At 39.1% G+C, this 17,308-nt stretch overlaps 1 protein-coding gene across 1 annotated transcript in view; it reads left to right on the forward strand.

Annotated features, from left to right (window-relative positions):
- LOC134675597 (inositol 1,4,5-trisphosphate receptor) overlaps positions 1 to 17,308 on the forward strand; it is a 131,984-nt gene that overhangs the window by 59,615 nt on the left and 55,061 nt on the right. The window contains exons 21-31 of the mRNA XM_063533920.1: positions 2,082 to 2,191; positions 2,630 to 2,709; positions 3,063 to 3,173; positions 3,482 to 3,615; positions 5,939 to 6,098; positions 7,483 to 7,624; positions 8,124 to 8,245; positions 9,598 to 9,729; positions 10,509 to 10,646; positions 11,043 to 11,246; positions 16,864 to 16,979. Coding sequence (XP_063389990.1) covers positions 2,082 to 2,191; positions 2,630 to 2,709; positions 3,063 to 3,173; positions 3,482 to 3,615; positions 5,939 to 6,098; positions 7,483 to 7,624; positions 8,124 to 8,245; positions 9,598 to 9,729; positions 10,509 to 10,646; positions 11,043 to 11,246; positions 16,864 to 16,979 — 1,449 coding nt within the window. The remainder of the gene's footprint in view (positions 1 to 2,081; positions 2,192 to 2,629; positions 2,710 to 3,062; positions 3,174 to 3,481; positions 3,616 to 5,938; positions 6,099 to 7,482; positions 7,625 to 8,123; positions 8,246 to 9,597; positions 9,730 to 10,508; positions 10,647 to 11,042; positions 11,247 to 16,863; positions 16,980 to 17,308) is intronic.

Raw genomic sequence — 17,308 nt, forward strand, 5'->3', positions numbered from 1 at the left:
GAACCTGGTACTTCAGTGACCACGATCAGAACAAACTGACCTTTGAAGTGGTGAAACTGGCCCGGGAGCTGATCTACTTCGGTTTCTACAGGTATTTAGACGTGTTAAGATTTCTATTTGATACCAATCTTTGTAGGGTTCCGTACCCAAAGGGTAAAAACGGGACCCTATTACTAAGACTCCGCTGTCCGTCTGTCTGTCTGTCTGTCTGTCACCAGGCTGTATGTCGCGAACCGTGATAGCTAGGCAGTTGAAATTTTCTGTTGCCGCTATAACAACAAATACTAAAAATAGTATATAATTAATATTGAAATGGGGCTCCAATACAACAAACGTAATTTTTTTGCATAACCCTAGTACGGAACCCTTCATGCGCGAGTCTGTCTCGCACTTGGGCCGGTTTTTTAGAATTTTCTTATGTTACTATTAGACCGGGAGATAGTGACACATTTTACTGGGTCATTTGTACCAGTATGGCGGTTTGTCAGGGGTCTAAGTACGTAATGAACGAAATAAAAATGATGGTCATAGCGCTGGTACCGGCGGCCCGATCGCGTGGGTGTTAGTCGAACGTGTCGAATAAAATACGAGTGTCGAACGATTTGTTCCACAAAAATCCTCGTATTTTCCGATAGTCCATAAAAAAGAAGTAGGCGGTAGCGTAATGCCATACTTCTCCGGTGTGACTTACAGCCCGCCATACTGGGGCGAACACATTAATTAAAAAAAAACAATTCAATCATTTGTGCCAAGCTAATTTTTGCACAGGTGATCATCGTCGAGCAGCCATTCATGGACATCACCATGCCATACTTTTCGGATGGTTCCAAAATCCAAATGGCCGCCATACCGCCGCAAGGGAGTAAATTTTTTTTTTATTGCTAAACGATTTGCACCATCTTGAAATTTTTTTTCAACACTTTCTGTGTCATAAATGGAAATCTCATAATGCCATACCTGTAGGAGGTGGCAAATGTGTACAATATTTTTATTTATTTCAAGTATGGTGCCCCTTTTTCCCCCTATTAGAAGTATGGCAAATATAATAATGGTCACATTGCATCATATAATTTCCAAAAATCCAAATGCCATACTGGTACAAAACGTCAAAAATTTTTTTTTTGTTTTAAGTCTTGGCTTAAGTCTCACAGTCGTCCGCCCCGTAGTCATAATCTGGAATATTTTTTTTTAGGTATAATTGTATCCAAACAAACAGAATATGATGATGCCATGCTGTAAAAAATTATTTTACGTATACATAGTCGTATTTTCGAAACGTGTCGATTAAATAAGTTTTTCAAGTATGGCAGCACTATTTCCCCCTACTATAAGTATGGCAATTATAATAATGGTCACATTTTATCAAATACTTTCCAAAAATTTAAATGCAATACTGGTAGAAATCGTTTAGCAAAAAAAAAATAACTCCCTTGCGGCGGTATGGCGGCCATTTGGAACCGTCCGAAGAGTATGGCATGGTGATGTCCATGAATGGCTGCTCGACGATGATCACCTGTGCAAAAATTAGCTTGGCACAAATGGTTGAATTGTTTTTTTTTTAATTAATGTGTTCGCCTCAGTATGGCGGGCTGTAAGTCACACCGGAGAAGTATGGCATTACGCTACCGCCTACTTCTTTTTTATGGACTATCGGAAAATACGAGGATTTTTGTGGAACAAATCGTTCGACACTCGTATTTTATCCGACACGTTCGACTAACGCCCAGGCGATTGGGCCGCCGGTACCAGCGCTAAGACCATCATTTTTCTTTCCTTCATTACGTACTTAGACCCCTGACGAACCGCCATACTGGTACAAATGACCCAGTAAAATGTGTCACTATCTCCCGGTCTATATGTAAGTTCTCATTAAAATTTGCATATCATTTTGAAGACTCATGAAAACACTGTTGTGTTCAATGTTGTCTTAAAATATTAAGCTGATGATCAGCTGAGCTGATCTGATAAAGGAGACCGGAAGTGGTTATAGAAACTCTGAGATAGCCACGCTACCCCGTTTACATTTTACAGATAAGTTTACCACAAGAAACATTATAAACTAAAAAACATATTTATTACAGCTTTAGCAATCTGCTGCGGCTAACGAAGACGCTGCTCAGCATTCTGGACAGCGTGACCTCTGCTATGGACCTCTTGAATGAGACCAACGCCTTATCAGGAGAAGTCGAATGTGAGTTAACACGCCGTTGATAAATTGATAATAGTTCTCAAAGCGATATATGTATTAGTTTATAAAAACGACACATTTTAATATATTTCTACTGTGATTGCATGCAGCACAGGAAAAGGAAATCAAAAAGCGTAAGTTGTTTCATTATTAAGTGATGTCTAATCTGTAATAAAGTTGATATTTCTACGAATTTTTTTCAAGAAGAGCTTACAAATAGAAATCTGCAGTTTTGACATTATAATGCATTTCGGAATAATAAAAAAACGATTGGTTTTTAAAGAAAAACCTGGGTCTTTAGAAAAACCGCCGTAAGAAACTTTGCGACGTATAATTTATTTAGAAACAATGTATGACAGTTTTGTGGGTTTGTTTATTGTAAATTGACATATATTTGCAAAATAAATTATTTATTTAAATATTGTTTTTTTATGTCCATAGCTGAAGGTGGAGTTCTTCGCAGCATCGGCGATATGGGCGCCGTTATGACGTCAATAACGCTGGGATCTGTCACTAGAAATGTAATGTATTCTTGGACGCATATTTCTTTTAAATACACTTGTATAAAAACTAGATTAAGGTAAAATTTTATGTTTTAGTGTCAAATGGGAACGTTATTGTGGTACTTATTTTAAAATGACAAGGATTTAACAAAATTATAATTTTATTTCTAAAAAGTTATTCTTTAGTGACTTAGTCGCTTCGTAGGCTCGAGGCTCAGTGTTAAAAAAAATGGGTTTTTGTGGTTCGATTAACTAAATTAAAGTTTTATTAACAAAACTGTTTCGTTTCACTGTAAATCGTTGAAACATCGATAATGACTTGAAGTTAAGTATAACACGTCGGCTTGTTTTGTAATGAGTGTTGTATGCAGGCGGGCGGCGGCGGCGCAGGGGCGGCGGCTCCACGCAGCGCGAGCGCCGCGCTGGCCCGCGAGCACCCCCTCGTCATGGACACCAAGCTCAAGATCATCGAGATCCTGCAGGTATCATATTCTCCGCAGTTTACTCTGTCATTCAATAGAAGTACACGAAGTACTACTATGAGGGAAAAGGGCGAATACATACGAAACAGCTTTATAGAGTCGATATGTCCTTGTTCTATTCTTTGGTCGATATATAATCTGACAGGACGCGAGTAAAACGATGATGCTGAAGCGTTATGTCCCCTGTCATACAATTATGACCCGTAATAGCACCCGGACCCAGATATTATAGTTCTTTACCTGCCTTTTAGTTCCATATGTGGACGATAATTCCACGACATAGATTTTACACTTTCTATTTCCAACAGTTCATCCTAGATGTCCGGCTGGACTACCGCATCAGCTGTCTCCTCTCCATCTTCAAGAAAGAGTTTGAGCAAGCCGGCGAGCGAGCAGACGTGGAGGCCATAGGGCTACAAGCCGAAGGCATATTCAGTTGCAGGTGAGGATGAAGATACGAAAATGCTTGGCAAGTCTCGAATTATTTCAATAGTTCATCCTTTACGACTGGACTATATCTCCATCTTCAAGAGTTCGAGCAAGCTGGCAAGCGAGACTTGGAGGCCATAGGGCTACAGGCTGAAGGCATATTCAGTTGCAGGTGAGAATAAAGATAGGGAGACACTTAGCAAGTCTCTAATTATTTCAATAGTTCATCCTATACGACGGGTGTATATCTCCATCTTCAAGAGTTCGAGCAAGCCGGCGAGCGAGCAGACGTGGAGGCCATAGGGCTACAGGCTGAAGACATATTCAGTTGCAGGTGAGGATGATGATAGAGTGATACTTGGCAAGTCTCTAATTATTTCAATAGTTCATCTTATACGACGGGAGTATATCTCCATCTTCAAGAGTTCGAGCAAGCTGGCAAGCGAGACGTGGAGGCCATAGGGTTACAGGCTGAAGACATATTCAGTTGCAGGTGAGGATGAAGATAGGGAGAAACTTAGCAAGTCTCCAATTATTTCAATAGTTCGTCCTATACGACGGGAGTATATCTCCATCTTCAAGAGTTCGAGCAAGCTGGCAAGCGAGACGTGGAGGCCATAGGGCTACAGGCTGAAGGCATATTCAGTTGCAGGTGAGGATGAAGATAGAAAGATATTTAGCAAGTCTCGAATTATTGAAATAGTTCATCCTATACGACGAAAGTATATCTCCATCTTCAAGAGTTCGAGCAAGCGAGCGGGCAGACGTGGAGGCCATAGAACTACAGGCTGAAGGCATATGCAACTGGCAGGTGAGAAAGATGATAGGGCAGGTAGGGATAGCAAGTCTCCAATTATTAAAAGGAGTATATCTCCATCTTCAAGAAAAAGTTCGAGAAAACCAGCGGACCGACGTTTAGGCCATACATAGAGTTACAGGTCGAAGGCAGAGGTGCAGATGAGGAATACTGATTTTATCTGGCAATATGATGGGTTAATACTTAGATAGTCTTCTGACGCTGAACTGAAATGGGTCACTCACGTAGCTCACGCTTTTAAGTCGAAACTTGCTCGTCATGTAAGACTAGTCGGCGTCGGTCAACCAACGCCAATGGCTGTCGATAAAGGTCATCCCAGCGAAAAAAATTAGGTATACCATAAAAAACGTAAATGATGTTTATTTTTTACGGTTATGCCTGGGTCTTATGATATTTTGCAGAAGCATAATCCAAATGGCCATTCTTTCTCATTTTAATATTTAAAAAAAAATAACAGCATTTTCCGATTTTACGAAGTAGAAATAACATTATTAGAATCAGAGCTCGGATAGGGTGAGCTATTTGCCTTATAATTTGACATGTCTTATGTCATATATAAGGCAAATAGCTCACCCTATCCGAGCTCTGATTAGAATACTGGTGACTAACGCATGCTGGTGGTGGGGGATAATGTACCACAATCTACTAAATTGTTCATAATTCTATACATATTATTTAGTAATCATGTACTTTAGACCTTATTATACTTAATATTTATTGTTCATTACGGTAGATATCTATTTTCCTATAATGTGTAAATTCTTTCAGAGCAATTCAGACTGTACCCGACGGGTGTCTCCCCAAAAATGTAGACTTGTTAGTAAGCTGAACTGTACATCGCATGGTTTGTCGCATCTTTGTGCTGTGATGATGATGATTGATCAAACATACACTCAATAAATACAATTTGTATGAAAATCCTATACAAGTTATTGCTTTTTACTGAGTAGGGTGTTTGTTTAATTCAAATGGGACAGTGAAGAAAAAACTAAATTTATTTTTCTGTTAATTTTTTTCTGTTAAAATTGGTCTCGTCTTAAGAACAAATTTAGCTATTTTTCATAATATTTCACTGCACCTTTTGAATTAAAAAACTCTATTAATGCCATTAAATCATATCGTGATTGTATACAAGTATTTAACCCATCGTCGCCTTGAGTATGTGTACTAACTTAACCTTAAAACATTCAACATGCTTGACTTCATATGTTATGTCCTTGTTTGGCTTTGGATCATGTATGTTTTAACCTGTACCAATATTACTAATAAATTGAAGTAGGAATTTAACAAAGCCCAATTTATAACGCATGAAAACGTTTAAACAGCTTGAACAATAACCGAAGCCCGATAACCCCCCAAAAAGCATGCAGCGTCATTCAAAAGTTAACTTTATTACAAGATAAAACGATACGAATTTCAATAACACACTTGAAACTTCCACCCTTAACAAATAACCAAAAGCATGTATCCACCAAGCAAACATAATCTCTACAGCCTTACAATAAAGTCTATATTCCAGGGACGGTCTCGACCTGGACGAGTGCGGAGGGCGCATGGTGTTACGCGTGCTGCTGCAGTTGTGCTCTCAAGGGGCCTCGGCGGCCCTGGTGTCTGGGGCCCTCGCGTTGCTGTTCAGACACTTTAGTCAGCGGCAAGAAGTGTTGGCGGCCTTTAAACAGGTATGTTACAACGTGTGACCCTTATGGGATAGGTTGTAAGGTACAAATTCTGCAACATGACATTTGAAACTAGTGTAAATGGAGCATGGTATTACGCGTGCTGCTGCAGTTGTGCTCTCAAGGAGCCTCGGTGGCCCTGGTCTCTGGGGCCCTCGCGTTGCTGTTCAGACATTTTAGTCAGCGGCAAGAAGTGTTGGCGGCCTTTAAACAAGTATGTTATAATATTTGAGTCGCTTACAGCTTGGCAAACAAGAGTAGAAATTAAAAAGTGGCAACACTGTGTAGTTTCATCCCTTTCAAACCAATTTAAGAGAACGGAACGACACTACAGTGTTACCACTTTTTAATTTCTACTCTTTTTTGCCAGGTTGTAACTTCAAACTCGAGTAAATCCATCTCTCAGATTATGCGAGTTTGGTATTAAGAAAAGGTAAGCGGGTAGATACTTGCTAAGAGGGTCGAATGGATTTACCCGAGTTTGAAGTTAAGTGACACATTTGACCATTTTGGATTAGGTTATAAGGTACCATCTGCCGCAAAAGTGCATGACGACTTTCTCAATGAATTTATTCATAATTTCTCACTGCAATTTCGCACTGTACATGACATGCAACTTGTACTTGACATGGGTTTGCGGCAGCGGTAACCAGGGCTCGGAACCGGTATTGCAATACCTGTTAATATCGTTCCAAAACCGTTGTATTATTTCGTTCATTAAAAAACCGGTTAATTGATGGAATGCGAAATAACAAATTACGTTCTCTCTCCTAACCGGTAAGAAGAGGGAACGTAACTTTATGGTTCGCAAGGAACGATATAATACCGGTTACTCTTGGCTTTCGGAGACTCTCGGTTAAACTCGTTGTCATACGTGAAAGAGATAGCAATACTTGCTCGTTCTATCTACTTTCGATATTTTAACTGGTTAATTTCGTTCCTCAAGAACCTGTGATGGGGAAAAAATGTGAAACTCGCGACAGATTGAAAATTCGTAAGACGGACACGTGACCTGATCGAAAAATTGTTACAATGTCATTGAGTTTTCTGCGGGCACTCCCGGAGTGCAACCCTTTTTTACTTATTTATTTGAAAACATAATTCAATTCAATTCAATATTATTATTTTTGTTTGAAGTAATGGTACTAATAAACGAAATTAATAACTAGCTTAAATCTAAAATAGGCCCCTGAGGCATTATACTAAGGATGCTGGCGGCATTTCCTCGCTGTATCGCAATGCTGATACGTTGTGCGAGGTAGCCGCCAGCTCTATATATTCATTTCAGACTGCATAGGTCCTTAAATTGTTAGCATTACAGTCGAAACCAAATCACTGTGTATGATGACGTCTAATAAATCCTGTATTGATGTTATTATTTTCTCAGGTCCAACTGCTAGTGTCTGACGCTGACGTGGAATCGTACAAGCAGATCAAAGCAGACTTGGACCTCTTGCGCCAGAGCGTGGAGAAGTCCGAACTGTGGGTCTTCAATAAAGGCCGCGCCGGCACGTTGGACGAACACGGAGGTGAGACAGCCCTCTGGCCCCTAACCTCAAGACTCAGACTATCAAACGTCAAAATACTAAATAGCGTTATCAACGGATACCGATACTCGTAAAGTAAAGCGCTAACGTTTGACAATCTAGCTATCACGTATGGTGTACATTGTCATGTTCCTATAATAGTTAATGCAGTTAGAAAAAAGATGGGTAATCTATCTCATGGACGAGATGGCGTGGCTCCTACAGGGGCTGGGGCTGCAATATCTACGCCGCGCAGCGCGTAGAACGCACAAAGAAATTATTTATTCAAAGAAACAAATAAATAAATATTATAAGACAATTCTACACAGATCGACCTAAACACAAGGTCGACAAATGACCAGACGTACGTGTTGTTGCACTGTGTTGCACTAAAATACGTGAATATAACTTTAACATTAGTTATTTGTAAGGTTTTGCACTATTTCACGAGTTTTACTAGTCTTTTTTCGATTGTAAAACGTAAATTTTCCACTCTCCCCAGGTGGAATAGGCACGGTGGGTCCCGGCGGAGCGATTCTAGAGCGCAACGCCTCCATGGACAACGTTCTGGACACGTCGCGGACCGCCAAGCACGACAACAACGAGTACAAGAAAATCAAACACGTGAGTTCTTATACATTTAGATTTAGACTGAATTTTATAGAATGTATTAAATAACATAACCTCGTTATGGTATAAGAACAGTTAGCGCCACTTGCACCATCCCCCTAACCCGAGGTTAACCAGTTAAACCGTTAACCCAGTGTCAAATTGTACTGGTATCATGGGGTAACTCCAGGTTTCACAGGTTAACCCCGGGTTAGCTAATGGTGCAAGTGGCCGTTAGTCGCCGTTTTAGTCCGTCGGTCTGCCTGTCAATAATTTCAGGAACGCGTGAAAGTAATGAGTTGAAATTAAAACCATATACTCAGGTCTACAGTCCCTTGAAGCTGTGAAAAAATCAAACCCCTAGTCTAAGTTAAAGTAAAAAGAATATACGGCACTTTATGCCGCAAAAGACGTATATTTCCACATTCCCAAGGGAATCAAAATTTATAGAGTACTTCCCGTTGACCTAGATCTGAAATTTGGCAAGTAATATCGTGTTACACTACAAATACAGGGAAAAATCTAAATTTTATATAAATAATTAATTTTAAAATAAAGAAATAAGTTAAATTTGTACGGAACCCTCGTTGGGCGAGTCAAACTCGCTCGTGTCCGGTTTTTACGAGTAGAAAACTCATGTCACTAAAATTTCAGAGGTTCTTTTGTCGTGACAGCACCTTTCTCAGTCAGGAAAGTGAGGTTGGTGAACTTTGTTTACGATTTTAACTTATGTGTGCGTAGTTGCTCATATCGACTTACTGTCACCATCTCACTTCTTCTTCTTCCTCGCGTTATCTCGGCATTTTGCCACGGCTCATGGGAGCCTGGGGTCCGCTTGACAACTTATCCCACGAATTGACGTAGGCACTAGTTTTTACGAAAGCGACTGCCATCTGCAAATTTGTAACAATATACTCTTTTTTATGGGCAGTCGTGTAAAAAATAAAGTTTTGCTATGTGGCTATGTGGAGTATGTGGTGTCATTTTTGTGTAGCTCTAATCTAAGATGCCAAATTCATTTCTAATATTTAATGTATAAGGTTTCATAAAATAAAGTCGTGTGTAATACCAAACGGAAGTTCCGTCTTAACGGAAACGGAGCTCCGTAACATCCCTGCTTTTTATGCCATCCCTGCTGCTTATTTTGTAAATTATCATATATTTTTTTGTGTAACGATGTTGAGAAATTAAAGGCTTTTTTAATTTATTTTTTATTTATTTTTATATGTCGCCCCTAGGGGTTGGCGCCCCGGGCCATGGCGCGGATGGCCCTAGGGTAAATACGCCCCTGCTTATACTATGCTAATTTATTATGTAATATGTCCAAGCATCCAAGCACCATGAAAACGGGTCTCCCTTGTCCACAGATACTACAACGCATGATTAAATACTGCACCCACGGCAACAGCGGCGCCGCCACCAGCGGCAAGCCGCGGCGGCACGAGCAAAGACTCCTGCGCAATATAGGCGTGCACAACATTGTGCTGGACCTACTGCAAGTACGTCATAATAATAATAAGTTTTTGGCAAAAAATTAATTTTTGGTACAAGCTTTTATCGCTGACTGTACTTTTCTTTCCACAGGCAACTAATGCTCATCGAGACAATTCTAAAAACCCCAAACGCAATTAGGTTTCGTTGTTTTATCACATAGTTCCTATGGCCATCATCAGATCAGCTCGATGACACCATAATATTGCATTGTCACCCGACTTACGTATGTATGCAAAATTTCAGCTCAATCGGAAACCGGGAAGTGGATCAAATTTAACTTGCAAGATTTGATTACACACAGACAACAGTCAGGAGTAAATAAAAGCTTGTCAAAAACTTAGGTCATCGCTTGGTTGGACTAAGTTTTTTATTCCCTTTATTCTCTTAAATAAAAATAAAGAGAATAAAAACCTTAGTCCATCGCTTTCACTCAATAGGTTAGTTAATTTTAGATTCCATCAACTTCCAATAACGGGTGCTGTCTCTGCGTGCGTCCCATGATGCGGGGAAGAATAGCATCCGTTCGGTGTACCCCTTACATTTCATTAAACAGGGCATCTACGTGTTGGCTTTGACTCCGCGCACGCTCCCCAAAGGTCCGGAACACCTAATGATGCTTTCAGAAAAAAATGCACGATTTACTTTTAGTCGTAAATATCATCGTGTGCACAAATTTAACATTTGAAGCCGGTGTCGCTGTATCAACCTGTATGTTATGCACTACCTTCATACTATATCTTGATTTTTCTAGATACCTAGATATTAAACAAGTAAATGTTTGCAGGTCCCTCACGATGAAGATGACGCAGCCATGGATGAACTGCTCGCGTTGGCGCACGAGTTTCTCCAGCACTTCTGCCACGGCAACCAGCAGAACCAGGCCATCCTGCACAAGCATTTGGATCTATTCTTGAACGCTGGGGTAAGTTTTACAATAGGTTCTATCCTAGAAGAAAGTCTAATCTCGTGTTATTTTTTCTGTCTCCCTGCACAAGTTTAATTTACTATCAGGTGACGGCCAAATACATATATCAGAAGTTCAGAAATTGGACGTCACTGTCTTTTTGATATTCATTGTTCAGCGCCCCCCGTCATATTCTACTTATAAAATTAGTCAAATATGACGCGATCGAAATATAATACGATGTCAATTTTGAAACCAAGTCAAATGTAAATGTGATATAAAAAAATGGTATATTTTTTGTTTTCATTTGCCAGACTTTTACACTTTTTTCTTCCCAAATTATTCAATTTAAATCTCAACGTTATCATTATTTATTTTCATTTTTTCATTTCATATCATTATTTTCATTCTCAGATCCGAGAAGCCCAGACGGTGTGCGCCATCTTCAAAGACAACGCAACACTATGCAGCCATGAGGGCAACGAGAAAGTCGTCGCACACTTCGTCCACTGCATCGAGTCCAGAGGCCGACGACCGGCCTATCTACACTTCCTGAGGACCATAGTACATGCTGATACCCAGTATATAAGGAGGAGTCAGGATTTGGTCATGCAAGAGGTAAGATATAAATTGTTACATATTTCGTCCACTGCATCGAGTCCAGAGGCCGACGACAGGCCTAACTACACTTCTTGAGGACCATAGTACATGCTGATACCCAGTACATAAGGAGGAATCAGGATTTAGTGGTGCAAGAGGTAAGATATAAGCTGTTACATATTTCTTTCACTGCATCTATTCTAACTTGAGGCCGAAGACCAGCATACACTTTCTGAAGACCATATTACATGCTGATACGCAGGATAATAGTAGAGCCCAGGATTTGGTGAAGCTAGAAGTAAGTTATATGTAATATTGTTATACTTGTTGTTATAGTTGTTGCAAGAGTCCAGAGGCCGAAGGCCAACCTATCTCCACTTCCATAGTGCATAGTATAGTAGGACCTTAGTGCATGCTGATACACACTATGTCAAAAGAAGTCAGGATTTAGTCATGCAAAAGATAAGATTAAAAAAGTAGTGTAATTAAGTTGTTGCATATTTCGTGCACTAAAAATAGGAGTTTCGCTAGATGGTTATGTGACAGCCTCATTTGTTTTGTAGTGTCATGCATTGGCTATCTTATAGAACAACAATTTAGATAGCAATATTGTTTTTTGACTTCATACCTGGAATAGGACAAATTCTCAAAACAGTTTTAGTTGTTAGTTTTAGGTTTTGTGTAAGTATTGTTTTATCATTGTTGTATCACGTGATTGTTATTTCAAAACAAATTAAACTACTTGAATATTTTATAGCAAAATTTATTTCGATTAAAGATAAAATAACACGAATTACGCAACTTTAAAACATACTCCTACTGATCATCGCCTTATTTATATGTAAAACAAAAAACACGTTTTTTATATTTATATGAAACTTTAAAATCAAACTCGGACACGCTTCCCATGCGACAGCAGATGCTTCACGACAACTGTTCTAAAGTCTACCAACGACATAGGCTTTCCTCCATACTTGTTGTACAAGATATAAGCATTCAACACCAACATCTGCAATATATGCACGCCCAATCTCTTATATTTACCAGTTGTTCGCGTCTTGTCGCCGCACAAGAAATAATACTGCCCCATCATTTCATCATGCTTCTCAGAGCTATCCCTATATTTGTTATACTCCAATACGCATGCAGGTTTCTTGGTTTTTTGTTTATATGTGTCTATATACTCTTTCCACTCCCCACTGTGCTCTGACGATATCATTATAACTTCACGGCGCTCTTTCCATTTCGTAACGCAAATACCGTCGGCGTTATATTTAACTATCTTCTCGCCTTTTTCTAATTGTTTCTCTTTGACTTCTTTTAGAACTCCGAATCGTTTGCGTTTTATTGGTCCTGTTACATAAGTTTTTCTATTTAAAAGGAACTTAGTTAATTCAAGAGAGTTGTAATCTTCGGATATGTAGATGGAATGGCCGACGTCTAGTTTATCTTCGAGTAAACTTTTTGCCACATAAGGGCCGGGTTTGTCATCGGATTGATAAACTACTAATTTATGCGCTAAACCGAACTCATCGGTCAATAAATACACATGTTCATAACAAGGCACCGTGATCGATTCCTCTACACATAACACTTTCTCTGGATTAACGACTTTTCTCATCATGATATTAAAGTAATCTATCATATGCGATATTTTAGACATCTTATCATTCTTCCCAGGTAGCTCATGTTCGAAATTTAAACACTTCAAAACAACCCCAAATCTAACTACACTCATAAACTCCTCGGGATCTTCAACAAGCGGCTGAGTTCTCCAGAAATCATCAATAACATTTGTATTTATAGTTCCTATATTCAAAAGCAATCCGAAAAATACGTAAAACTCGTTCACTGTTACTTCTTTGAATCTTCTACCTTGTGGATTCTGATTCATAATTTTCATTGCGTAATTGTTAATATTGTTGACTAGAAACTCGAATAACGATCTTGTAAACAGCAATTTGAAGAAGTCCACCGGCGTTTTACCGCAGCTTTCCTTAAGGCCTGGTTTCAATTTGAACGGACATACTTTCGCCGATCGTATCTCGTCGCTCCAGTCGAGCAACGACGGTGTGACCGACGAGGCTGAGAACTCTTCTTCCGTGTCCGATGCGCTCTCGGTATCACCTGCGATAAACATAGTATTTGTGACGTTTTCAATTGAAAGGACACATTGTCGGTTGTCGATAAGGTTGATTTCAAATTGAAGCTTTATGGAAATCGCTCTTTATTGGCAACCCACAATAAGTACCCTTTTGGTCTAACTATTAAATATAATTTTAAGAAACCCCCGACGCCAAAAGTGCCCTACATCATTTTAGGAAAGGGCTGATATTCTTGAAACTGCTGGACAGATTTTTATAAAACATAACTAAGAGCCACCGCAAGGAACTTTGTTTCACGCATCGTAATCGGTCTCTTCGTTTGGGAGCTACGATGTCACAGATAGACATACAGACAGACATTGGCATCTTTTTGCGGCGGGAGGTTAAAAACGTTCCAAGCTAGATACTTAGATAGCTCGAGGGAGACCGCTGTCTCCATCTCTATTTTGTAAAGGGTTCATCAAGTGACACTTAAGTTTTCACAGCTAAAAACATCCTACAAAAAGAGGGGTGATATATGTTTTGGGGTGTTTATTTTTTTATTTAATAGTTATTGACAGTAATCATTCTTGTTGTATAAAATTTCCTTGCCTCCAATACTCCAGTCGCTGTCTGAAATGCTCCATTCACTCTCCGACATGGTTTCCCAATCACTCTCAGATTCATTCTCCGACTGACTGTGTGATTCGTCGTGGTCATCGTTACCTGTAAAAACAGAAATCGTTATGTCAATTTGACATACATGGTGAACAAAAAATACGTTGACAACATTTTTAGGAATATGTACTAACATATTTTACAAAATGCCATTAAAAATTATAATCGCAATCATATAGCCCATATAGGTAACTAAAACAAAACTTATTATCCTAAAAATATATTCTCTTTTAGCTTTGATATACAAATGCAAACATTTCTCCATATTATCAACAATATAGGTACCCCAGTAAACATATTTTCAACGTATTTTTTTACCTAAGTGGGGTTTAAGTAGAGAATAGTTAACAGTAATGTAACAATGATGGCATTAAATTTCTGCACGGAAGTGGTTCCTGACTGGTGACTGGCGACCTGACTGACAATATACTGATTTAGGTCATTCAAGACATGATATACTTACATTCCTCGTTTTTTAAGCATTAGAAAAATGCTAAACCCCGTAATGCCGGCGCACCGAGAAGTACACTTCAATTTTAAAATTTCAACTTTAAGATCTGACTGATATTATTTACAAATATGTACGTATTAATAATCCGTTTTACGACTTTTTTTCTACTTAACTGTGTTACGCGGGCGCCCTATGCGATTTATTTAAATTTAAAATTATTAGAATGTACTTTTTTACGATCCTTAAAGAGTGGAATTAAACAAAAGCAAATAAATCAACAAAATATAATAACCCTTTTATAATATTCGCAAAAACTTTTGTACCGGTAAACGCATAACAATACTTTGTTAGGTTATATTACTAGGTAAGTACGTTATTACTATAATTATAAAAGGTAGGTTAGATTTCCTTTATAACACCTGTAAAAATTCGTAACATTCAGCAAAATATTACAGTTATCAATATATTATTCGTAAACCGTTACCGAAATACATAACATATCAACATAACGTTATCTTTCGACATAACAACAGCCTAACAACGCCTTAATTTGAATAAAACTGTACAAGTATGTAACTTTATTATTATACAATAAAACACCACTTACCACTTTGTATTGACAATCCCGAGTTCATTCTGCTAGCTAAATCCTCAGATATTCCATTTTTCGAATCCATTTTGCAAGACGAACAGTTTAAATCCAAACACAGACGTTAAGATTCGTTAAGAATAACAAAGAAAAGTACAGTAACGGTTTTAAACCAAAACTAAACCGCCTATATACCCGAAACTGTATTTAATGTCATTGACAATTTATAATTACCCACATTACTGATAGCATTGTCAGATGTTACGAGAACTGACCGCGGTTTACGATAATTAAAATAAACACGAGATCTAAACACATCGGCGCCCTTTTGCTAAGGAATACTGTCAATGTCAGGCAATGACAGTCGTGGTTACCGGTTTTTTCGACCGCGCGGCATGTTTCTTTACGCGCAGCTGCGCGTTAAATGATAATAATATTATTATAGGTTCTTTAGGTCGGAAGAACAATTTTATCTAAGTAATTATATTTTATTCATATTGTACAAGCGATTAAGGTAGCTACTGTCGGTCGGTCTTCAAATATGTCGCGGTTTGTTCAAATATCTCGAATATGGACCTGCCTTACGGCGTTGTAATAATAACTTCGCCTAAAGGTACTTAGGTCGGATTATCTTATTAGATTTTGTTCCTATTGTAGTATTGAGTAGAGATGCACCGGATATCCGGTTACTATCCGGTACCCGGCCTATCCGGCTATTATTTTACTATCCGGCCGGATACCGGATAGTAACATTGCTTGATTTCGGAGTAAACAAATTGGATTTAAGAAACAGACACGGTCATAATCGTACTTGTTTATTATTTTAAAACAATTTAATCATTCCACTGACTTGCACGCGCACTCATTTCGAACCTAGAAATGAGGCCGCGCGAACGTTTACTAGGAAACAGGTCAAACTTGCAGAATGCGCACCTGAAAAACCAAAATGTAGGTATAGTTCCGCCGGCCGGATACCGGATATTCGGCCAGTGTTCAGGCCGGATATCCGGTATCCGGCCAAACAACTATCCGTTGCATCTCTAGTATTGAGCGTTTCAGGAAACAATTATTTTATGCGATGTATTAAATGTCTTACACGATCTTGTCAAATGTGTGCGGAGGCACCTTCCGCGATAGCAGGGGAAGCTGGTTCGATTCCAGCCTGGGGCACCGGAGGCCTTCGTCCCTTTTTCTTAGTATTAGACATTTATTTCAGTTTACAAATAAATTATGTAATTGAAATTTTAGAGAAATTAAATTAAATCAAAATAAAATATCTACTCAATTCTCTCTGGTACTATCAATTTGATTATAAAGGAAATATTAAAGCAAAAATTAAATTAAAAATGTTTTTTTAATAAAAATGTGTCGTACATTTTAATAAAATTTGACATTGCCAGCACAAAATCTCTGTAGACTACCGTAGCATACTGAACGCTTGACATGTTAATATAGTCTGTAGAAACAAGCGGCAAATTTAAAATATGAAGGCGCATGGGGTTATCGTCCCATACAACATCGCGCCTTTTCTACTGACAAAGTTGTTTAACAGATTTTTTTTCTGCTAGCCTATTAAGGTGTCCCACTGCTGGGCAAGGGCCTCTCCCCTTGTCTTTCACAACTCCCGAAATAGCGCCTGCTCTGGCCAGTTACTGAGAAAGGTGTCTAGGTCATCCCGCCATCTCCGTCTGGGCCTGCCGCGTCCGCGCTTTCCTTCTGGCATCCACTTGGTAGCCACACTAGCCCATCTGTCTGGATGCATGCGACAGACGTGACCGGCCCAGTCCCATTTGAGCCTACATTTTTTTTTTCACAAAAACATCGTTGTTCCAGATGGTGAACGCAGGCGAAGACGTGCTGATATTCTACAACGATCGGGTGTCGTTCAACAACTTCATACAGATGATGCGCCAGTACAAGCAGACCAACGAGATGCCAGAAGCCTTGAGGTAATATAGTTAAAAAAACTAATAATGCATAGGTATGCAATAAAGAGAAAAGAAATCATTTTAGCTTAGTTGAATAAATGCACGCTTTTATTCGATTATTTTTTATTAATCTTGAATAATGTTAGGGTTTACGGTGTGCGGTTTAGAGGCGCGACATGTTTCGGAGAGCCTAGGTCTCCTTTCTCAAGCACTGACAGTGCGAGCAGCGTTCACGACGGCCGTGTATCGCGTACGCGGCGTAGGCTCTCCGTAACTTTTCGCGCGAGTGACTTAAAACAAGTGAGTCTAAACTGTAAAGTTATTCAATATCAGTATGTCTCACAACAGTT

The sequence above is a fragment of the Cydia fagiglandana genome, chromosome 22 (assembly GCF_963556715.1).
Source record: "Cydia fagiglandana chromosome 22, ilCydFagi1.1, whole genome shotgun sequence".
NCBI lineage: Eukaryota > Metazoa > Arthropoda > Insecta > Lepidoptera > Tortricidae > Cydia > Cydia fagiglandana.